At 41.0% G+C, this 26951-nt stretch overlaps 2 protein-coding genes across 2 annotated transcripts; both read left to right on the plus strand.

Moving 5' to 3' along the window:
• Window positions 1-794: 794 nt before the first annotated feature.
• Window positions 795-5036, plus strand: LOC112235413 (mesencephalic astrocyte-derived neurotrophic factor). Its single transcript, XM_024403858.2, has 4 exons — window positions 795-1026; window positions 1752-1879; window positions 2023-2164; window positions 4027-5036. The coding sequence occupies exons 1-4, from the start codon at window positions 936-938 to the stop codon at window positions 4209-4211; spliced, it is 546 nt and encodes a 181-aa protein (XP_024259626.1). The 5' UTR covers window positions 795-935; the 3' UTR covers window positions 4212-5036.
• Window positions 5037-5949: 913 nt separating this feature from the next.
• LOC112235412 (putative RNA-binding protein 15B) lies at window positions 5950-10353 on the plus strand. Its single transcript, XM_024403857.2, has one exon. The coding sequence runs from the start codon at window positions 6508-6510 to the stop codon at window positions 9034-9036; it is 2529 nt and encodes an 842-aa protein (XP_024259625.1). The 5' UTR covers window positions 5950-6507; the 3' UTR covers window positions 9037-10353.
• Window positions 10354-26951: the final 16598 nt, after the last annotated feature.

Consider the following 26951-nt stretch of genomic DNA (forward strand, 5'->3'; position numbering starts at 1 on the left):
ATTTCACCCAGTAGATATTGGGAGTTTATCAAAATCGGGTTCCCTGTTCTGTCTGTGATGCAGGGATGGAGACACAGCTTGTGGCGCGTTCAATGACTAGCCGGAACCAGGAAAACTCTTAAAATATCTTACTTGCTGACAGGTTGACTGCGGCACGTGAATAACGACCACCAGTTCGCAACTACAACCTAGTTCCGACTAGTACATGAACGCAGCATAAATGTGTGGTTGCCTTATTTACACCAACATCTTGTGAAACAGCCTAAACCAGATAGGAGACCATATTATTGTGCTTTCTATTATATTACCTGTATTAAATCATATTATATAAATGTACACAGGCATCATTATCCCAATGAATAAAGAGGAGTCACTTTCTGCTCTATGCCCGATGTTTCTACCGGAAATGATCAGATATGACCGTCAACAGAGAGGAAGAGGCCAAACGAAAGGTTTCATTCTCGTCCAAATCTGTTCCACATAAAACCAATGCGTTTCTATGGGCGTATTTTGAACCTTTTCGTCTGCCTTTTCGTCTTTGGGAAGACACCCATTGTTAGGGTGGAGACATGAGCATCTCGTCCTTATACATTGATCTCTGCTCTAAATTAACATACAGAGCTCTAATCCAATCGCATGGCGCCAACTGGACGATGTCCCCGGAACGAAGAGCACGTAGCCAATCAGAAAAATGTGCGTGGAACGTTTCAGGAAACAAACCAATCGCGTTCTAGAAAGTAAAATGAGAACCAATGGGAATCCTGCATAGGTTAACGTGTTTAGCAGGAAGCTTCGCAGAATCAGGACATTGCGTGCTCACTTTACCGGTGTCGACTCTGGAGGCTCATGTGTAGCTGTCATTTGTAGCTAAATAGTTTTGTATCGTTACGTTTACATCTAACTAGCTAAAAATATAATACGTTATTCATCGTAAAATGTTGTGTTTGAGTAGTTTGTCGGTCGCCCTCGCGGCGCTAGCGTTGGCACCGAGTAGTAGCGACGCTTTGAAAGATGGGGAGTGTGAAGGTGGGTTGGTTTGTCTTTATATATATATATATATATATATATCACACGTCACTGTAACTATGGATATAGCTATTAGTAGCTAAGTGTTATGGCAACGTATGTTGTGAAACCTATGACTGATAATTCATGGAGCTGTACAACAATCTTCATCAAATGGATGTTGTCTTGCTAGATACAAAAGCTAAGATATCTTTTCAATGTGTTCTCTTGAATTTAAGTCTTTGTTTTTAAAAGTGTTGTAGTTTGCTGTATCTGGCTAGCTTAGCTAGTACTTGTCAATGAAGAGTCATATAGCTAATTGCTCATTAAAGCCTTGCCTTGTGCCACAGGCAAGTAATTTTTTTTTTTTTAAATGATTCATGCTTTTTCTTTATTTGACCAGATAAGTCAGTTAAGTTGCTGCATGTGGTTTCAGTTGGTGAGATAATGTGCTTCTTGAGTCCTTCAAGTTATTATTCTTATCTGTGATGTGATGGCTGATTATACTTAAATAGATTTGGTCAGTCTTATCCATACGTATCATAACATAGACTGACCAGAACATAATTCAGAGGTTTGTAGGCCTAAATCCTGGGTCACCCATATGCCCCATATGTCCACAACAACTGGAGTTATGTATTTCTGGTATAGATTATGATTAGATTAAATCTTTTTATCATAAATTTAGCTAGTCTATAAGGTAATGCATAAGTCCTGATGTTTCACACCTTTATTTTGCCTTTCAGTGTGTGTGAGCTTCCTGGGTCGGTTCTACCAGTCATTGCAAGACAATCATGTTAAATTCACCAGCGCAGACATCGAGAAGGACCTCGTCAAAACCTGCAAAGATGCCAAGGGCAAGGAAAACCGCTTTGTAAGTGATTTAGGCTAATCTTTTTTAAATTTTTTTTTTTTTTTAATGGAAGTCGATTTTAAGTAGTTACATTGTGTCCTATCCAGATTATCCACTGGGTTTGTTGATTCATTGCTGTTCTTTTTCTTCCTACTGTACCCTAGTGTTACTACATTGGTGGAACAAATGATGCAGCCACCAAAATCCTCAACGAAATCTCCAAGCCCCTGAGTTACCACACACCAGTGGACAAGATCTGTGAGAAACTAAAGAAGAAGGACAGTCAGATCTGTGAACTGAAATATGGTAAAAAAAAAAGTATTGTCACATACACTGGATAAGTGAAGTGTTATTTTAGAGGGTCAGCCATAGTAGAGTGCCCCTGTAGCAAATTAGGCTTAAGTGCCTTGCTCAAAGGCACATCACCAGATTTTTCACCTAGTCTGTGCGGGTATTCAAACCTGGCTCAAGGCTCGAACCACTAGGCTACCTGCCTCCCAGGTGGACCCATCTCACATTACCTAGTATGCGGCTTGGGTATTTGAACCAGCGATCTTTCTGTTACTGCCACAATGCTCTAACCGCTAGTATGCAGGCTGTTGAAGAACTGGGACATTTTCAGCTTCCAGGAATTGTGTACAGATCTTTGCAACATGGTGCAGTGCAGTATCAAGCTGAAACATGAGGTGATGGCAGTGGATGAATGGCACGACAATGGGCCTCAGGATCTTGTTACGGCATCTCTGTGCATTCAAATTGCCATCCATTTTTTTAAATGTAATTTATGCCTGCCCATACCATGACCCCACTGCGACCAGGGGGGACTCTGTTTAACAACATTGACATCAGCAAACTGCTCGCCCACACAACGCCATACACGTGTTCTGAGGCCGGTTGGACATACTGCCAAATTCTCTAAAACGACTGTACACTGTAACATTCCACAAGCATTGCCTTTTTCACCTCGTAGCTGTGTAACCCAAAACCTAAGTTGCATTGTGATTGGACAAAAGCAATGACTGTACAGCCCCTCCCTAGAACGTATTAGTGGAGAAATGAACATTCAATGCTCTAGCAACAATTGCACACTCCAACTTTAGACATCTGTGGCATTGTGTTGTGTGACAAAACTGCACATTTTAGTGGCCTTTTATTTCCCCCAGCACAAGGTGCACCTGTGTAATGATCATGCTGTTTAATCAGCCTCTTGGTATGCCACACCTATCAGGTGGATGGATTTTCTTGACAAAGGAGAAATGCTCACTAACAGGGATGTAAACACATTTGTGCACAATTTGATAGAAATAAGCTTTTTGTGCATATGGAACATTTTCAGTGATTTTATTTCAGCTCTTGAAACATGGGACCAACACAACGTGTTGCATTTGATATTTTAGTTCAGTGTAGAAAATGTTTGTATCCAGAGCGACTTGAGTGCATACATTTTTCTTCCAGGTCCCCCGTGGGAATCGAACCCACAACTCTGGCATTACAAACACTGTGCTATACCTACTGAGCCACATGGGATATTTCTACGATTACCTGTTTTCTCCATTGTTAATTCCCATAGTTTTAGTCTCGTGAGACTACTACAAAACGTTTAGCCAATATTGTTCTTTACAGCATTCACAATTCCAGTGGCTAATTGTTTGTGGCTCATAGTCTAAACACGCTGGTGTATGCAGGCAGGGTTTGGACCTATATTGTACAATCTATTTACAGTATGTACAGAAACGGACCAGGACCTATTTTGAACGTCACTACCGTATCCATGGCCTGTCTGTGGAGGTTCGTGTCGGACTGTTTGCCCTGGCAGTGAAACGTGATCCTTCTCGCTCTATATAGAAGGTGGAAAATGCCTCTGCATTCTGTATGCTCCCATGCTGTCAGTAAATCACATTGGAGCATAGAATATTGTTCAGTCTCTTGACCTTTTTTTATTGATTGGTTTTTATATCAAACGGGTGTCACTGTGCTTGTTTACTGCTACTCCATCTCGAATCCTCTGCCGCATAGGCTTGACCACCTTCCTGAAACCCTCTTAGCCAGTTACACCACTGAAAAGCTAGCAGTTTGGTGTAGCGGGTGGTGAGGTTTAAAGCTGAGGAGTGAGGTTACGAATACAACTCCGTTAATCTTTACCTCCCTTTAACTCCCCTTTCCTGCAGACAAACAGGTGGATCTGAGCACAGTGGACCTGAAGAAGCTGAAGGTGAAGGACTTAAAGAAGATCCTGGAGGAGTGGGGAGAGTCGTGTAAAGGCTGCGCGGAAAAGTCTGACTTCATCCGCAAGATCAATGAACTCATGCCCAAGTACGCCCCCAACGCAGCCCAAGCAAGGACTGATCTGTAACAGAATGGAGGGGAAGAGGGGATTCAGACCTGGGTTTGTGTTCAGTGTTTCGAGTAGGAGTACTGATCTAGGATCTGTTTAGCCTTTTTTTTTTTTTTTTTTTTTTACATCATAATGGATAGGAAATGGTGGGACCCACCTGATCCTAGGTCACGCGTCAACTCTGAAACACGGTGTCCCAAATAGTACCCTATTCTCCTATATAGTGCACTACTTTTGACCAGAGCTCTGGGTCCTGGTCAGAAATAGTGAACTAAGTAGGGAATAGGGTGCCATTTGGGGAGGATACTGTGTTACTAGGTGCCATGGTGGACCTGAGGTTATTTTTGTGGTGTGAAATGTTCGCTGTGCGGTATATGAACCACCCGACAGTCTGTACATGCCCTTTTAGTTTCTTTTTTTGAAGGGATAGACTTTATTATTTGACTTAATTATTAACGGTTTAATAAAAATAGAACAGGGGTGGACAAGCTTTTAGGCAGAGAGTCCTAGACAGTGTGGATGCAGGGATTTTATTCCAGGCAAGCAGTAAGTAAAGTTCCTGATTCTACTAATCAGTCTGCAAATCGAGACCTTGAGTTGTGATACTGTGGTGTGACACTGCTTGGCTAGAACAAGTACCTGCACCCATACTGTCACTAAACCTCTATCGATAAGGGTGGCCACCCCGGAAAGGAAATAGAATTTAAGATGGAGGGGAAAAGAAATGAGAAGACACAACTTGAAAGGAATTTGTGCTGTTCTTTCACACTGAACCTTTCATGTAAGACCTAGTGTTTGTTACAACTGTGCTCTACTTTTTCATTAAAATATGAAAACCCAGTGTCAGAAGTGCCATGATAAAATATATATCTAATTTTGTATGAATACTTGTGCGCCAACTGAATTATCTGGCTTAACTACATTACCAAAGCTTATGACTCTCAGCTTCTTCTTTTTTCTGAATGTGACTGCCCAGGGAGCATCTGAAGAACTGCATGAACATATTTCACTAATGGGAGGCATGTATGTCATTAATGTATGACTAATATAAGGAACTTCGTCTAACTTTTCCCTCGGATGCAGGGTCCTTTCTACTGAGCTATCTGATTTTCTTTGTGAATCAATGTCACCTATTGCGAGTCTATTCCAGTAGGTTTGCGTGTTGACAATGCGAAACATGACATTTTGCAGTGTGTATGTACTGTAGTCATCAGAAATACACGCACCATTTATTTCATTTTGCAGTGTGTATGTACTGTAGTCATCAGAAATACACGCACCATTTATTTCATTTTGCAGTGTGTATGTACTGTAGTCATCAGAAATACACGCACCATTTATTTCATTTTGCAGTGTGTATGTACTGTAGTCATCAGAAATACACGCACCATTTATTTCATTTTGCAGTGTATGTACTGTAGTCATCAGAAATACACGCACCATGTATTTCATTTTGCAGTGTGTATGTACTGTAGTCATCAGAAATACACGCACCATTTATTTCATTTTGCAGTGTGTATGTACTGTAGTCATCAGAAATACACGCACCATTTATTTCATTTTGCAGTGTGTATGTACTGTAGTCATCAGAAATACACGCACCATTTATTTCATTTTGCAGTGTGTATGTACTGTAGTCATCAGAAATACACGCACCATGTATTTCATTTTGCAGTGTGTATGTACTGTAGTCATCAGAAATACACGCACCATTTATTTCATTTTGCAGTGTGTATGTACTGTAGTCATCAGAAATACACGCACCATTTATTTCATTTTGCAGTGTGTATGTACTGTAGTCATCAGAAATACACGCACCATTTATTTCATTTTGCAGTGTGTATGTACTGTAGTCATCGGAAATACACGCACCATTTATTTCATTTTGGCACCGTATACGTTTCCCCGATACAGTTTACATTTACTTGATCCTGCCTAATTATGTAATTTGTGTCGCATATTATTTGCAAAATTGAGTTTAGGGGAATATGCGTCCTATGTCACGTCACTACCCCTCCTGCGACGTCGACTCAAACCCCTCCCATTGGCGGAACGCCACATTCCTTTTGTCCAAGATGGCGGCGTTGATGTCGGTTCTCTGATAATGTTTTTAAATGTGTTTATCCTTTTAATTCACTATAAATGCAAAGTCTCAACGTTGCGGACATTAGTTACAAATTAGTAAATCGTCCGTATCTGTGCAACGTCTGATTAAAAATCGAGGTATTGTATTCCAGACCGGATTGTTTCTACAGACACTGGCTGGCTAACTAGCTAACGTTACCTAGCTAAAAAGTTTGGGTATCGTTTGAAAATGAAACGACAGGCCGGGAGGGACTCCAGTCCTAGTCGGGCTTTAGCGAAACGAATACGGGAAAGAGAGCGGGAACGAGACGGGCCACGGAGAGAGGACCTACCGCCCCCGCCTCTTGCCTTGCTGCTCGCTGAAAGCCGAAGGCAACATGCTCGGAGCAGGAGCAGGGAACGAGAAAAGACGCGGCTTCGGGAGGAGCGCGGGGCCGCTGGAGACCCACTTCACCACCGACAACAACACCACGACCTCGGTCTGATCGGCCGCCCCGCTCTCCGGACTACAGCCGCCCTGCCTAAAGGCAAAGCGGTGACCGAGCTACTGGGCCCCCGGGGGGGAGCGGGGGGGAATCTGGAATACAAATCGTTGCTCATTAGCAATCTAGGCTCGGTGCTTTCTGACGAACATGTTGAAGACGGACTGTTCCACGAGTTTAAAAAGTTCGGGGACGTTAGTGTGAAACTCTCTCACACTCCAGAGCTGGGCCGTGTTGCGTACGTGAATTTCCGTCACCCGGAAGACGCTAAAGAGGCCAGGCATGCCAAGACCAGGTTAGTGCTGTATGATCGCCCCCTTAAAGTAGAGCCCATGTACGTCCGTCGTCGCAGCTGCACGCCCCCGGATGTGAGCTACATTCCCATTCATGGCGCCTCATATCCCCCTTATAGACAGAGGTCCCTGTCCCCAGGGGCAGGAGTTAGCAGTATCAGAGACATCCGAGCACTGAGACACTACCCTGTAGAGGGGTTGGGACTGAGCAGAGAGAGGGAGAGGATCTTAGATTACTACGGTATGTTGGATGAGAGGGGGCGGCCATACGGCCTGCCAGTACCCGAGCACGAAGACATAAAGCCAGAGGATGATGCGAGGGCGTGCAGGAACCTATTCATTGGCAACCTGGATCACAACGTCACCGAGGGCGAGCTGAGGAGAGGCTTCGATAAGTACGGCATCATTGAGGAAGTTGTGATTAAACGACCGGCGCGCGGTCAGGGTGGAGCCTACGCTTTCCTCAAGTTCCAGAATTTAGACATGGCTCACCGGGCTAAGATAACCATGCAGGGCCGTGTGATCGGTGGGAACCCGGTGAAGATTGGCTACGGTAAAGCCAACCCCACCACGAGACTCTGGGTAGGTGGCCTCGGCCCTACCAACTCCCTAGCAACACTAGCCCGTGAGTTTGACCGCTTCGGCAGCATCCGAAACATAGACTATGTGAAAGGGGACAATTTTGCCTATATTCAGTATGAAAGCTTGGACGCCTCACAGGCCGCCTGTGCCCAGATGAGAGGTTTCCCCCTGGGAGGCCCAGAGCGGAGGCTGAGGGTGGACTTCGCCAAGGCGGAGGAGCCCCTGCCTCGTAGCTACCCAGCAGGGTACCAGCCCCCTGTGCCCCTGCCTGCCCACCTGGACTTGCTGCCTGAGGGTTATGGCGGGAGGCACCGCGACTGCAGCCTGGAGAGAGAGCTCCGTGCCAGGGACCGCTCGCCCCCCTCACACGCCTTGTTCACCCAGCGGGAGAGAGAGAGGGCTCTGCTGGACAGGGACAGGGGAGACAGAGAGTTCACCAGCCCAACCAAGAGCCTGGAGCGTAGGGGGGGTGAAGCATTTGGGGGATCCCGTGGAGGGCGGGGGGACCGGGCAGCCCGCAGCCGCAGCCGAGAGCGCTGGCTGAAGGAGAGGGACGCAGCGCGGGCTGGGGGGGAGAGACGGAGACGCTGCAGTCCCTCTCAGGAGAAGGAGAGAGGCAGGTCCAAGGTGAGGGGAGGAGGACCAGCCTCTCCAGAGGACAGCCCAGACAGAGCCAGGGTCAGAGCCCCAGACTCCACCACCGAGCCCAGGGGACAGAGCCCCGACAGCAGCCGCCACTCCAACGAGGACCGGGGTGGGGGTCTGAAGACCGGCGGGGACAGGGAAAAGGAACGCAACCACAGAAATGTGAGCGACAACAACCACACATTGTCTGACACGCCTAATAAAGAGCCTAAGACACTCAGTACGCTGTCGGAGTATGCTGCCACCCTCACCAAAGCCTGGCACGGTCACTTCGCCCTGAAGAACTCCTGTTTCCCCACTAACATGCACCTGCTGGAGGGAGGCTCCGGGTTCTTCCACTCTGTCATGAAAGACCACCAGGCCAAGGGGAAACTGACCCAGCTGAAGATCGCCCAGCGACTGAGGATGGACCAGACCAGGCTGGACGAGGTCACCAGGAGGATCAAGCATGGTGGCTCCGAGGGCTACGCTGTTCTCCTGGCCCTCCAGGGCCCCATCGACCGCGAGGCCCCTCCACCTGAACCAGGCCTACAGATCAGACTCCTCCGTCACCTGGTCACCTACCTGAGGAACAAGGAGGCTGCAGGAGTGATCAGTCTACCTGTAGGTGGGACTAAGGAGGGGGGAAAGGGGGGCATGCTGTACGCCTTCCCCCCCTGTGACTTTTCCCAGCAGTTCCTCCAGACCCCTCGCAGGACTTTGGAGAATCTGGATGAAGAGCACCTGGTGGTTGTGATTGTTTATGACTCTGCCTAACTAAGACAGAAGTCACCTCTCTGTCTATAGTGTTAGATGTCATTTATTTCTCCATGTTAACAACACACTGAGCTCTGAGCAAGGAAATAGTAGTGATTGTCAATAGCTAATTAAGTAAAACACCACTTTCTGTCTCTGTGGGGGGGGTAATGGCTGTTTCACTTCCGTGTAAAGGGACTGAACTGTTGTAGACTGACACCTCGTCCTCTCTCTGGGGGGGGGTTCCTATGTCCCTCTCTACGGAACCTATGCCCCTAACAGACAGTGTCACTACAAACAGAGACTGAGCTGCTGTCACTCCAAGCAAGGGATCCTTTGAGACATACTGACAGACTTTGTATTAAAATACTGGAGGTATGACGGGACAGACATTTTGTCTGCATTTCTTGAAGTGAAACACTACAACTGAGTGAGGGATTGTTTATTTTTTTGGAACTAAACTGACCAAGCAGTATATCTAAAGGCGTCTTCTACAACAGGACTATGTGTCATATGATATGATTGTATGTTTGTTGTTTTTATTTGACCATTCCAGAAGTTCCACCTTCATTTGAGAATTGTGTGCTCTGATTGGCTGTTGCATGCAGGAAGTTGTTTTGTTGTACAGATTTTACCCTCCAACCGGTGGTCAAGTTCCACTCCTATTTACTGGCTGTTGATTTTAAACCGTTGTTGTTTTGAAGTATTGTTTCAGCTACAGATATAATTTGTTAACAGTTCTGTCTTGGTCCTAATGTGGTATTATACAGTTCATGGCTGGTTTAGTTTAGCTCTTTTTTAAAATTTTATTTTTGTTATGTACTGAATGAGCCTAAAGCTCTAATTTGCGAATGATTTTGACATAGAGAAAAGGGTCGTCGGTCCTCTCTTGTTGATGCAACACTGTTGCGGTTGTAAGGCAGAATGGGCTTCCTCTACAATTTATTTAATTCATCTTTTTTTTTTGTTATTTTCTTTTTCTTTTTTTAAAATCACAAAACATGCAAATACAAATGAAATCCACCCACTGATATGTTGGGGTCAGTTCAATTTCTCCATGCTGTGTCTTTGAGCTGTGTGTTGTAACACTGAAGTACATTCATCTATTAGTTTAGGTGCTTTAAACATGTCTGTCTGTTTGAATCATACTGGGGCCATTTTAATGGTTATTTGAAGAAAACTTCACCGGAATGAATGGACTAACTCTTGAGTAGTAGAATAGTTAAAAGGAAAAGTGTTTGTCACTATATAACATCAGACTGGTGTTAGTTAAAAGAACAGAACATCAGACTGGCGTTAGTTAAGAGAACAGAACATCAGACTGGTGTTAGTTAAAAGAACCGAACATCAGACTGGTGTTAGTTAAAAGAACCGAACATCAGACTGGTGTTAGTTAAAATGACATAACATCAGACATAACATCAGACTGGTGTTAGTTAAAATGACATAACATCAGACTGGTGTTAGTTAAAAGGACATAACATCAGACTGGTGTTAGTTAAAATGACATAACATCAGACTGGTGTTAGTTAAGAGAACAGAACATCAGACTGGTGTTAGTTAAAAGGAAAAGTGTTTGTCACTACATAACATCAGACTGGTGTTAGTTAAGAGAACAGAACATCAGACTGGTGTTAGTTAAAAGAAAAAGTATTTGTCACTACATAACATCAGACTGGTGTTAGTTAAGAGAACAGAACATCAGACTGGTGTTAGTTAAAATGACATAACATCAGACTGGTGTTAGTTAAAATGGAACATAACATCAGACTGGTGTTAGTTAAAATGACATAACATCAGACTGGTGTTAGTTAAGAGAACAGAACATCAGACTGGTGTTAGTTAAAAGAACCGAACATCAGACTGGTGTTAGTTAAAAGGAAAAGTGTTTGTCACTACATAACATCAGACTGGTGTTAGTTAAAATGACATAACATCAGACTGGTGTTAGTTAAAATGACATAACATCAGACTGGTGTTAGTTAAAATGACATAACATCAGACTGGTGTTAGTTAAAGAACAGAACATCAGACTGGTGTTAGTTAAAATGACATAACATCAGACTGGTGTTAGTTAAAATGACATAACATCAGACTGGTGTTAGTTAAAATGACATAACATCAGACTGGTGTTAGTTAAGAGAACAGAACATCAGACTGGTGTTAGTTAAAAAAGTGTTTGTCACTACATAACATCAGACTGGTGTTAGTTAAAATGACATAACATCAGACTGGTGTTAGTTAAGAGAACAGAACATCAGACTGGTGTTAGTTAAAGGAAAAGTGTTTGTCACTACATAACATCAGACTGGTGTTAGTTAAAATGACATAACATCAGACTGGTGTTAGTTAAAATGAAAAGTGTTTGTTGCTTCCCAAACAGCACCCTAAGGCCTGCGTGGGGCCCTGGTCAACCGTAGTGCTGTACGTAGGGAATACGTCTCCATTTGGGACTGGCTTTGTCACCCACATGAGACTGGTTTTAGACGCTACTAACGTATGCAAGGTTTCTTTAAACAACCAACAGAGAATGAGATCTATGGTTTGTTTTGTTATTCTGTTATGTGAACTATGCGATGCTGACCAATTTACATGACTTTGTCACATGGTAGGACGCTACCCATTTTCAATGGGGTTTGTATACTTACTTAAACCAACCAGTCCATTTGATCGTTTTCTCTGTTGTTTCAACATGTATGAAAAATGAAATTAAACGTTTTATTCTCTTTTAAAATCCTTTTGTTTTCTTTATTTGCACCCGATGGCTTATTGTTATACAGGCAGACGGTTGAACAGCATGTTGGTGCGTTCTCATGAACCACTAAGGCCGGAGGAGGTGTGGTAATATGGCCAATATACCACGGCTAAGGGCTGTTCTTAAGCACGATGCAACGCAGAGTGCTTAGGGCGGCAGGGTAGCCTAGTGGTTAGAGTGTTGGACTAGTAACCGGAAGGTTGCAAATCTGTCGTTCTGCCCCTGAACAAGGCAGTTAACCCACTGTTCCTAGGCCATCATTGAAAATAAGAATCTGTTCTTAACTGACTTGCCTAGTTAAATAAAGGTAAAATAAAAAATATTGAGGTGTCTTATTGCTATTATAAACTGCTTACCAATGTAATTAGAGCAGTAAAAATACATGTTTTGTCATACCCGTGGTTTACAGTCTGATATACCATGGCTGTCAGCCAATCAGCATTCAGGGCTCAAACCACCCAGTTTATAACAACAGGTCTCTCAGATTACAACATTATTGTTAGGAAACTCATCAACAAAATATATTTAACTAGGGAAGTCAGTTAAGAACAAATTCTTATTTTCAATGACAGCCTAGGAACAGTGGGCCTTGTTCGGGGGTAGATCAACAACCAACCAATTATTGTCATCTCAGGGATTTGATCTTGCAACCTTTCGGTTGTTAGTCCAACACTCTAGCCACTAGGCTACCCTGCCGCCCCCTTGGTGTTCAACTACCAGCAAACCCTCTGGGGTTTCATTGGGACAATACTCTGCAACTACATAAGACAAATCAGTGTTTTGATGAAATTATATCCGCTATTGGACAAGTTGTAGACAAGTTTCTCAAAAAAACTAAGCACTAATCAAAGACAAAAAACGCAGTTACCAAGGCTAGACGTTTGTCTTTTTCAACTCATGAAACAACGAAATGCGGCATTAAAAACATCCTAAAAAAGTTGCAGGAGGACTGGCATGCCAATATACAGGGGGCTAAAAAGTTACAGGAGGACTGGCATGCCAATATACAGGGGACTAAAAAGTTACAGGAGGACTGGCATGCAACTATACAGGGGGCTAAAAAGTTACAGGAGGACTGACATGCAACTATACAGGGGGCTAAAAAGTTACAGGAGGACTGGCATGCCAATATACAGGGGACTAAAAAGTTACAGGAGGACTGGCATGCAAATATACAGGGGACTAAAAAGTTACAGGAGGACTGGCATGCAACTATACAGGGGGCTAAAAAGTTACAGGAGGACTGGCATGCCAATATACAGGGGACTAAAAAGTTACAGGAGGACTGGCATGCAACTATACAGGGGACTAAAAAGTTACAGGAGGACTGACATGTAAATATACAGGGAACTAAAGAGTTACAGGAGGACTGGCATGCAAATATACAGGGGACTAAAGAGTTGCAGGAGGACTGGCATGCAAGTATACAGGGGACTAAAGAGTTGCAGGAGGACTGACATGTAAATATACAGGGGACTAAAGAGTTACAGGAGGACTGGCATGCAAATATACAGGGGACTAAAGAGTTGCAGGAGGACTGGCATGCAAGTATACAGGGGACTAAAAAGTTGCAGGAGGACTGGCATGCCAATATACAGGGGACTAAAAAGTTGCAGGAGGACTGACATGTAAATATACAGGGGACTAAAGAGTTGCAGGAGGACTGGCATGCAAGTATACAGGGGACTACATATGATGCTGCGACAGCAAAACGTTGTGACTGTTTTGACAGACGAAGTTTTGACAAATGAAATAGTACAGTAACATGGAAACAAATGAAAAACCTGATAAATCCACAAGCACAAGTAAAAACAAAAAGTGTCTGTTGTAAAAGTGATGTGGGTAGTGTTTGATCAAGGACAGGTTGGTAAATTAATTTAACAACTTTTTTTTTGCCAGGAAGTTTGCTTCCATCCTCCAGATCCCACCAGTGGCACTGAGGTAAATAAATCAGACGTTTTGTTTTAACTCAGAGGTGTGTTAAACAGAGTGATAGTCCTCAGAAATCTGAACACCACCTACTCTACAGATATTCAATTTGAACACCACCTACTCCACAGAGATATTCAATCTGAACACCACCTACTCTACAGATATTCAATCTGAACACCACCTACTCTACAGATATTCAATCTGAACACCACCTACTCTACAGATATTCAATCTGAACACCACCTACTCTACAGAGATAATCAATCTGAACACCACCTATTCTACAGATATTCAATCTGAACACCACCTACTCTACAGACATATTCAATCTGAACACCACCTACTCTACAGAGATAATCAATCTGAACACCACCTACTCTACAGATATTCAATCTGAACACCACCTACTCTACAGACATATTCAATCTGAACACCACCTATTCTACAGATATTCAATCAGAACACCACCTACTCTACAGACATATTCAATCTGAACACCACCTACTCTACAGACATATTCAATCAGAACACCACCTACTCTACAGAGATATTCAATCTGAACACCACCTACTCTACAGATATTCAATCTGAACACCACCTACTCTACAGAGATATTCAATCTGAACACCACCTACTCTACAGAGATATTCAATCTGAACACCACCTACTCTACAGACATTCAATCTGAACACCACCTACTCTACAGACATATTCAATCTGAACACCACCTACTCTACAGAGATATTCAATCTGAACACCACCTACTCTACAGACATATTCAATCTGAACACCACCTACTCTACAGAGATATTCAATCTGAACACCACCTACTCCACAGAGATATTCAATCTGAACACCACCTACTCTACAGACATATTCAATCTGAACACCACCTACTCTACAGATATTCAATCTGAACACCACCTACTCTACAGACATTCAATCAGAACACCACCTACTCTACAGACATTCAATCTGAACACCACCTACTCTACAGACATTCAATCAGAACACCACCTACTCTACAGACATTCAATCTGAACACCACCTACTCTACAGATATTCAATCAGAACACCACCTACTCTACAGACATTCAATCTGAACACCACCTACTCTACAGACATATTCAATCTGAACACCACCTACTCTACAGACATATTCAATCAGAACACCACCTACTCTACAGACATTCAATCTGAACACCACCTACTCTACAGACATATTCAATCTGAACACCACCTACTCTACAGATATTCAATCTGAACACCACCTACTCTACAGAGATATTCAATCTGAACACCACCTACTCTACAGACATATGCAATCTGAACACCACCTATTCTACAGATATTCAATCAGAACACCACCTACTCTACAGACATATTCAATCTGAACACCACCTACTCTACAGACATATTCAATCAGAACACCACCTACTCTACAGAGATATTCAATCTGAACACCACCTACTCTACAGATATTCAATCAGAACACCACCTACTCTACAGACATTCAATCTGAACACCACCTACTCTACAGACATATTCAATCTGAACACCACCTACTCTACAGACATATTCAATCAGAACACCACCTACTCTACAGACATTCAATCTGAACACCACCTACTCTACAGACATATTCAATCTGAACACCACCTACTCTACAGAGATATTCAATCTGAACACCACCTACTCTACAGACATATTCAATCTGAACACCACCTATTCTACAGATATTCAATCAGAACACCACCTACTCTACAGACATATTCAATCTGAACACCACCTACTCTACAGACATATTCAATCAGAACACCACCTACTCTACAGAGATATTCAATCTGAACACCACCTACTCTACAGATATTCAATCTGAACACCACCTACTCTACAGAGATATTCAATCTGAACACCACCTACTCTACAGAGATATTCAATCTGAACACCACCTACTCTACAGACATTCAATCTGAACACCACCTACTCTACAGACATATGCAATCTGAACACCACCTACTCTACAGAGATATTCAATCTGAACACCACCTACTCTACAGACATATTCAATCTGAACACCACCTACTCTACAGAGATATTCAATCTGAACACCACCTACTCCACAGAGATATTCAATCTGAACACCACCTACTCTACAGACATATTCAATCTGAACACCACCTACTCTACAGATATTCAATCTGAACACCAACTACTCTACAGACATTCAATCAGAACACCACCTACTCTACAGACATTCAATCTGAACACCACCTACTCTACAGACATTCAATCAGAACACCACCTACTCTACAGACATTCAATCTGAACACCACCTACTCTACAGATATTCAATCAGAACACCACCTACTCTACAGACATTCAATCTGAACACCACCTACTCTACAGACATATTCAATCTGAACACCACCTACTCTACAGACATATTCAATCAGAACACCACCTACTCTACAGACATTCAATCTGAACACCACCTACTCTACAGACATATTCAATCTGAACACCACCTACTCTACAGATATTCAATCTGAACACCACCTACTCTACAGAGATATTCAATCTGAACACCACCTACTCTACAGATATTCAATCTGAACACCACCTACTCTACAGACATTCAATCTGAACACCACCTACTCTACAGACATATTCAATCTGAACACCACCTACTCTACAGATATTCAATCTGAACACCACCTACTCTACAGAGATATTCAATCTGAACACCACCTACTCTACAGACATATTCAATCTGAACACCACCTATTCTACAGATATTCAATCAGAACACCACCTACTCTACAGACATATTCAATCTGAACACCACCTACTCTACAGACATATTCAATCAGAACACCACCTACTCTACAGAGATATTCAATCTGAACACCACCTACTCTACAGATATTCAATCTGAACACCACCTACTCTACAGAGATATTCAATCTGAACACCACCTACTCTACAGAGATATTCAATCTGAACACCACCTACTCTACAGACATTCAATCTGAACACCACCTACTCTACAGACATATTCAATCTGAACACCACCTACTCTACAGAGATATTCAATCTGAACACCACCTACTCTACAGACATATTCAATCTGAACACCACCTACTCTACAGAGATATTCAATCTGAACACCACCTACTCCACAGAGATATTCAATCTGAACACCACCTACTCTACAGACATATTCAATCTGAACACCACCTACTCTACAGATATTCAATCTGAACACCACCTACTCTACAGACATTCAATCAGAACACCACCTACTCTACAGACATTCAATCTGAACACCACCTACTCTACAGACATTCAATCAGAACACCACCTACTCTACAGACATTCAATCTGAACACCACCTACTCTACAGATATTCAATCAGAACACCACCTACTCTACAGACATTCAATCTGAACACCACCTACTCTACAGACATATTCAATCTGAACACCACCTACTCTACAGACATATTCAATCAGAACACCACCTACTCTACAGACATTCAATCTGAACACCACCTACTCTACAGACATATTCAATCTGAACACCACCTACTCTACAGATATTCAATCTGAACACCACCTACTCTACAGAGATATTCAATCTGAACACCACCTACTCTACAGATATTCAATCTGAACACCACCTACTCTACAGACATTCAATCTGAACACCACCTACTCTACAGACATATTCAATCTGAACACCACCTACTCTACAGATATTCAATCTGAACACCACCTACTCTACAGACATATTCAATCTGAACACCACCTACTCTACAGACATATTCAATCTGAACACCACCTACTCTACAGACATATTCAATCTGAACACCACCTACTCTACAGATATTCAATCTGAACACCACCTACTCTACAGACATTCAATCTGAACACCACCTACTCTACAGACATATTCAATCTGAACACCACCTACTCTACAGATATTCAATCTGAACACCACCTACTCTACAGACATATTCAATCTGAACACCACCTACTCTACAGACATATTCAATCTGAACACCACCTACTCTACAGATATTCAATCTGAACACCACCTACTCTACAGACATATTCAATCTGAACACCACCTACTCTACAGACATATTCAATCTGAACACCACCTACTCTACAGACATATTCAATCTGAACACCACCTACTCTACAGACATATTCAATCTGAACACCACCTACTCTACAGACATATTCAATCTGAACACCACCTACTCTACAGATATTCAATCTGAACACCACCTACTCTACAGACATATTCAATCTGAACACCACCTACTCTACAGATATTCAATCTGAACACCACCTACTCTACAGACATTCAATCTGAACACCACCTACTCTACAGAGATATGCAATCTGAACACCACCTACTCTACAGACATATTCAATCTGAACACCACCTACTCTACAGACATATTCAATCTGAACACCACCTACTCTACAGACATATGCAATCTGAACACCACCTACTCTACAGACATATTCAATCTGAACACCACCTACTCTACAGATATTCAATCTGAACACCACCTACTCTACAGACATATTCAATCAGAACACCACCTACTCTACAGACATTCAATCTGAACACCACCTACTCTACAGACATATTCAATCTGAACACCACCTACTCTACAGATATTCAATCTGAACACCACCTACTCTACAGAGATATTCAATCTGAACACCACCTACTCTACAGATATTCAATCTGAACACCACCTACTCTACAGACATATTCAATCTGAACACCACCTACTCTACAGACATTCAATCTGAACACCACCTACTCTACAGACATTCAATCAGAACACCACCTACTCTACAGACATTCAATCTGAACACCACCTACTCTACAGATATTCAATCAGAACACCACCTACTCTACAGACATTCAATCTGAACACCACCTACTCTACAGACATATTCAATCTGAACACCACCTACTCTACAGACATATTCAATCAGAACACCACCTACTCTACAGACATTCAATCTGAACACCACCTACTCTACAGACATATTCAATCTGAACACCACCTACTCTACAGATATTCAATCTGAACACCACCTACTCTACAGAGATATTCAATCTGAACACCACCTACTCTACAGATATTCAATCTGAACACCACCTACTCTACAGACATTCAATCTGAACACCACCTACTCTACAGACATATTCAATCTGAACACCACCTACTCTACAGATATTCAATCTGAACACCACCTACTCTACAGAGATATTCAATCTGAACACCACCTACTCTACAGACATATTCAATCTGAACACCACCTATTCTACAGATATTCAATCAGAACACCACCTACTCTACAGACATATTCAATCTGAACACCACCTACTCTACAGACATATTCAATCAGAACACCACCTACTCTACAGAGATATTCAATCTGAACACCACCTACTCTACAGATATTCAATCTGAACACCACCTACTCTACAGAGATATTCAATCTGAACACCACCTACTCTACAGAGATATTCAATCTGAACACCACCTACTCTACAGACATTCAATCTGAACACCACCTACTCTACAGACATATTCAATCTGAACACCACCTACTCTACAGAGATATTCAATCTGAACACCACCTACTCTACAGACATATTCAATCTGAACACCACCTACTCTACAGAGATATTCAATCTGAACACCACCTACTCCACAGAGATATTCAATCTGAACACCACCTACTCTACAGACATATTCAATCTGAACACCACCTACTCTACAGATATTCAATCTGAACACCACCTACTCTACAGACATTCAATCAGAACACCACCTACTCTACAGACATTCAATCTGAACACCACCTACTCTACAGACATTCAATCAGAACACCACCTACTCTACAGACATTCAATCTGAACACCACCTACTCTACAGATATTCAATCAGAACACCACCTACTCTACAGACATTCAATCTGAACACCACCTACTCTACAGACATATTCAATCTGAACACCACCTACTCTACAGACATATTCAATCAGAACACCACCTACTCTACAGACATTCAATCTGAACACCACCTACTCTACAGACATATTCAATCTGAACACCACCTACTCTACAGATATTCAATCTGAACACCACCTACTCTACAGAGATATTCAATCTGAACACCACCTACTCTACAGATATTCAATCTGAACACCACCTACTCTACAGACATTCAATCTGAACACCACCTACTCTACAGACATATTCAATCTGAACACCACCTACTCTACAGATATTCAATCTGAACACCACCTACTCTACAGACATATTCAATCTGAACACCACCTACTCTACAGACATATTCAATCTGAACACCACCTACTCTACAGACATATTCAATCTGAACACCACCTACTCTACAGATATTCAATCTGAACACCACCTACTCTACAGACATTCAATCTGAACACCACCTACTCTACAGACATATTCAATCTGAACACCACCTACTCTACAGATATTCAATCTGAACACCACCTACTCTACAGACATATTCAATCTGAACACCACCTACTCTACAGACATATTCAATCTGAACACCACCTACTCTACAGATATTCAATCTGAATACCACCTACTCTACAGACATATTCAATCTGAACACCACCTACTCTACAGACATATTCAATCTGAACACCACCTACTCTACAGACATATTCAATCTGAACACCACCTACTCTACAGAGATATTCAATCTGAACACCACCTACTCTACAGACATATTCAATCTGAACACCACCTACTCTACAGATATTCAATCTGAACACCACCTACTCTACAGACATATTCAATCTGAACACCACCTACTCTACAGATATTCAATCTGAACACCACCTACTCTACAGACATTCAATCTGAACACCACCTACTCTACAGAGATATGCAATCTGAACACCACCTACTCTACAGACATATTCAATCTGAACACCACCTACTCTACAGACATATTCAATCTGAACACCACCTACTCTACAGACATATGCAATCTGAACACCACCTACTCTACAGACATATTCAATCTGAACACCACCTACTCTACAGATATTCAATCTGAACACCACCTACTCTACAGACATATTCAATCTGAACACCACCTACTCTACAGATATTCAATCTGAACACCACCTACTCTACAGATATTCAATCTGAACACCACCTATTCTACAGATATTCAATCTGAACACCACCTACTCTACAGACATATTCAATCTGAACACCACCTACTCTACAGACATATTCAATCTGAACACCACCTACTCTACAGATATTCAATACTGAACACCACCTACTCTACAGATATTCAATCTGAACACCACCTATTCTACAGATATTCAATCTGAACACCACCTACTCTACAGAGATAATCAATCTGAACACCACCTACTCTACAGATATTCAATCTGAACACCACCTACTCTACAGACATATTCAATCTGAACACCACCTACTCTACAGATATTCAATCTGAACACCACCTACTCTACAGATATTCAATCTGAACACCACCTACTCTACAGACATTCAATCTGAACACCACCTACTCTACAGAGATATGCAATCTGAACACCACCTACTCTACAGACATATTCAATCTGAACACCACCTACTCTACAGATATTCAATCTGAACACCACCTACTCTACAGACATTCAATCTGAACACCACCTACTCCACAGAGATATGCAATCTGAACACCACCTACTCTACAGACATATTCAATCTGAACACCACCTACTCTACAGACATATTCAATCTGAACACCACCTACTCTACAGACATATGCAATCTGAACACCACCTACTCTACAGACATATTCAATCTGAACACCACCTACTCTACAGACATATTCAATCTGAACACCACCTACTCTACAGATATTCAATCTGAACACCACCTACTCTACAGACATTCAATCTGAACACCACCTACTCTACAGAGATATGCAATCTGAACACCACCTACTCTACAGACATATTCAATCTGAACACCACCTACTCTACAGAGATATTCAATCTGAACACCACCTACTCTACAGACATATTCAATCTGAACACCACCTACTCTACAGACATATTCAATCTGAACACCACCTACTCTACAGACATATTCAATCTGAACACCACCTACTCTACAGAGATATTCAATCTGAACACCACCTACTCCACAGAGATATTCAATCTGAACACCACCTACTCTACAGAGATATTCAATCTGAACACCACCTACTCTACAGAGATATTCAATTTCAACACTGCATTCATTAAGAAGTATAGCGATAACCTGGCAAAACCAGTTCACGCACCTGATAAATATCTCCATTAACAGCTGGCCTGGAAAATCACTCTAGTCACACCTATCTTCAAGTCAATATTCTGAACTGACAAGTAACTACAGCCCAGCCAGTATTGTGCCTGTCCTATCTAAAGTGTTGGAGAAAGTCCAAGCAGAACACCTCATGTCATATCTGGGTGAGCATCAGTATTGCACCGGGAACAATTTTGGATTCAGACCAAAATACTCCACTGAAACAGCAAACTGTTCTCCTGGAGAACATCAAGAAATCATTGGATGAGGGAAATGTGGTCGGAGCAGTCTTCCTTGACCTGAAAAAAGGCCTTTGACACAGCTGGTTTGGTTCATATTCTTACACGCGATGGTGTTCTCTCACAGGTCCCACTGTAAAACATCCTTGTCCCAGGCCAGACAGACAGCGCAGAGACCCTTAGAATCACTGTATAACCTTGCACTGAAAATCCTGGACCAAAAGCACTTACGGTACCATCACTGTTACATCCTGAAAAAATGTACTGAGCTTTGAACACTTCAATCACATTTTGTGAAGCTTGAATTTAAATGTCTTGCCCCTGACCAAGCACATGCAGAAGCTGCAATGACCCGGACTGTCCACCAGGGGGTGCACCAGAGGAAACTGCAGGGTCCCTCTATTTCACACTGCAGGATCCCTCTATATAATAGGCCAGTCTTCCTTCTACAGGGGAGCACACTGTATCAGAAGAAAGGAGGAGACCTAATCAGTTGTCCAACTGAATGAATTTAACTGAAATGTGTCTTCCGCATTTAACCCAACCCCTCTGAATCAGAGAGCTGCTTTGGCGGCTGCCTTAATCGACATCCATGTCCCCAGCGCCTGGGGAACAGTGGGTTTACTACCTTGCTCAGGGGCAGAACAACAGATTTTTACCTTGTCAGGTCAGGGATTCAATCCAGCAACCTTCTGGTTACTGGCCCAACACTCTAACCACTAGGATACACAAACTGCTGTAAAATGTCAATACATTCGAAAGAAACCTCAAAAACTGGTTGCTACAGGGTCCAACATTGCAATCATGTATGAACTGCTCCCATTAAGACTGTTGGTCATCCAAGTTGTACGTTTTAGGGGTAAACACTGTAAGTACCAGCAGGAAAACAAACTGCTTTGTATTTTCCCATGTCTGTATCGACACTAGGGGGCAGTGTTATCAAGGAAATGGAACATTGGTTTGATGAAACACAAGATTAAAAATTAATTCCCAACTGGAGAAGGGTGTCATTATAGAAAACTCTAATCTGGGATTTAATTTCTGGTGATTTTTTTTTGAAAGGTTGGCTAAATTGAACAAAATCCAACTAAAGTTGTAGATATTGTCTTTATGCAGAATTTAACTCATTCCATTAGAGAGACATAACCAATGCCGAAGAAAATGTTTATTAAAAAAAAGGTAGATACAATATTGCTTCATAATTTCTCTATAAAAAAAAATGTGTTATAGTTTAGGGCGCTATTTAATCTGACCTGAGGCTGTCCCTCATGTATATTACCCTACATGTATATTACCCTACATGTATATTACCCTACATGTATATTACCCTACATGTATATTAACCCTACATGTATATTACCCTACATGTATATTACCCTACATGTATATTACCCTATATGTATATTACCCTACATGTATATTACCCTACATGTATATTACCCTACATGTATATTACCCTACATGTATATTACCCTACATGTATATTACCCTACATGTATATTACCCTACATGTATATTACCCTACATGTATATTACCCTACATGTATATTACCCTACATGTATATTACCCTACATGTATATTACCCTACATGTATATTACCCTACATGTATATTACCCCTACCTACATGTATATTACCCTACATGTATATTACCCTACATGTATATTACCCTACATGTATATTACCCTACATGTATATTACCCTACATGTATATTACCCTACATGTATATTACCCTACATGTATATTACCCTACCTACATGTATATTACCCTACATGTATATTACCCTACATGTATATTACCCTACATGTATATTACCCCTACATGTATATTACCCTACATGTATATTACCCTACATGTATATTACCCTACCCTACATGTATATTACCCTACATGTATATTACCCTACATGTATATTACCCTACATGTATATTACCCTACTACATGTATATGTATATTACCCTACATGTATATTACCCCTACATGTATATTACCCTACATGTATATTACCCTACATGTATATTACCCTACATGTATATTACATGTATATTACCCTACATGTATATTACCCTACATGTATATTACCCTACATGTATATTACCCTACATGTATATTACCCTACATGTATATTACCCTACATGTATATTACCCTACATGTATATTACCCCTACATGTATATTACCCTACATGTATATTACCCTACATGTATATTACCCTACATGTATATTACCCTACATGTATATTACCCTACATGTATATTACCCTACATGTATATTACCCTACATGTATATTACCCTACATGTATATTACCCTACATGTATATTACCCCTACATGTATATTACCCTACATGTATATTACCCTACATGTATATTACCCTACATGTATATTACCCTACATGTATATTACCCCTACATGTATATTACCCTACATGTATATTACCCCTACATGTATATTACCCTACATGTATTACCCCTATTACCCTACATGTATATTACCCTACATGTATATTACCCTACATGTATATTACCCTACATGTATATTACCCTACATGTATATTACCCCTACATGTATATTACCCTACATGTATATTACCCCTACCTACATGTATATTACCCCTACATGTATATTACCCTACATGTATATTACCCTACATGTATATTACCCTACATGTATATTACCCCTACATGTATATTACCCTACATGTATATTACCCTACATGTATATTACCCTACATGTATATTACCCTACATGTATATTACCCTACATGTATATTACCCTACATGTATATTACCCCTACATGTATATTACCTACATGTATATTACCCTACCCTATGTATATTACCCTACATGTATATTATACATGTATATTACCCTACATGTATATTACCCTACATGTATATTACCCCTACATGTATATTACCCTACATGTATATTACCCTACATGTATATTACCCCTACATGTATATTATCCCTACCTACATGTATATTACCCTACATGTATATTACCCTACATGTATATTACCCTACATGTATATTACCCTACCTACATGTATATTACCCTACATGTATATTACCCCTACATGTATATTACCCTACATGTATATTACCCTACATGTATATTACCCTACATGTATATTACCCTACATGTATATTACCCTACATGTATCTTACCCTACATGTATGTATATGTATATTACCCTACATGTATATTACCCTACATGTATATTACCCTACATGTATATTGCCCCTACATGTATATTACCCCTACATGTATATTATCCTACTACATGTATATTGCCCTACATGTATATTATACATGTATATTACCCTACATGTATATTACCCTTACATGTATATTACCCTACATGTATATTACCCTACATGTATATTACCCCTACATGTATATTACCCTACATGTATATTACCCTACATGTATATTACCCTACATGTATATTACCCTACATGTATATTACCCTACATGTATATTACCCTACATGTATATTACCCCTACCTACATGTATATTACCCTACATGTATATTACCCTACATGTATATTACCCTACATGTATATTACCCTACATGTATATTACCCTACATGTATATTACCCTACATGTATATTACCCTACATGTATATTACCCTACATGTATATTACCCTACATGTATATTACCCTACATGTATATTACCCTACATGTATATTACCCTACATGTATATTACCCTACATGTATATTACCCTACATGTATATTACCCTACATGTATATTACCCTACATGTATATTACCCTACATGTATATGTATATTACCCTACATGTATATTACCCTACATGTATATTACCCTACATGTATATTACCCTACATGTATATTACCCTACTGTATATTATGTTCCCTACATAGTATATTACCTACATGTATATTACCCTACATGTATATTACCCTACATGTATATTACCCCTACATGTATATTACCCTACATGTATATTACCCTACATGTATGTGTATATTACCCTGCATGTATGTTACCCTACATGTATATTACCCTACATGTATATTACCCTACATGTATATTACCCCTACATGTATATTATATATTACCCTACATGTATATTACCCTACATGTATATTACCCTACATGTATGTTACCCTGCATATTACCCTACATGTATATTACCCTACATGTATATTACCCTACATGTATATTACCCTACATGTATATTACCCTACATGTATATTACCTGTTGCCCTACATGTATATTACCCTACATGTATGTATATTACCCTACATGTATATTACCCTACCTACATGTATATTACCCCTACATGTATATTACCCTACATGTATATTACCCTACATGTATATTACCCTACATGTATATTACCCTACATGTATATTACATGTATATTACCTACATGTATATTACCCTACATGTATATTACCCTACATGTATATTACCCTACATGTATATTACCCTACATGTATATTACCCTACATGTATATTACCCTACATGTATATTACCCTACATGTATATTACCCTACATGTATATTACCCTACATGTATATTACCCTACATGTATATTACCCTACATGTATATTACCCTACATGTATATTACC

This window comes from Oncorhynchus tshawytscha, linkage group LG07, assembly GCF_018296145.1.
Source record: "Oncorhynchus tshawytscha isolate Ot180627B linkage group LG07, Otsh_v2.0, whole genome shotgun sequence".
Taxonomy (NCBI): Eukaryota; Metazoa; Chordata; class Actinopteri; order Salmoniformes; family Salmonidae; genus Oncorhynchus; species Oncorhynchus tshawytscha.

What these genes read in the sequence shown, in the direction of transcription:
- LOC112235413 (XM_024403858.2), top strand. Translation starts at nt 936, where the DNA reads ATGTTGTGTTTGAGTAGTTTGTCGGTCGCCCTCGCGGCGCTAGCGTTG. An exon ending in GAAAGATGGGGAGTGTGAAG is followed by an intron (nt 1,027 to 1,751) that starts GTGGGTTGGTTT and finishes TTTGCCTTTCAG; the next exon opens with TGTGTGTGAGCTTCCTGGGT. An exon ending in AGGGCAAGGAAAACCGCTTT is followed by an intron (nt 1,880 to 2,022) that starts GTAAGTGATTTA and finishes ACTGTACCCTAG; the next exon opens with TGTTACTACATTGGTGGAAC.
- LOC112235412 (XM_024403857.2), top strand. Translation starts at nt 6,508, where the DNA reads ATGAAACGACAGGCCGGGAGGGACTCCAGTCCTAGTCGGGCTTTAGCG.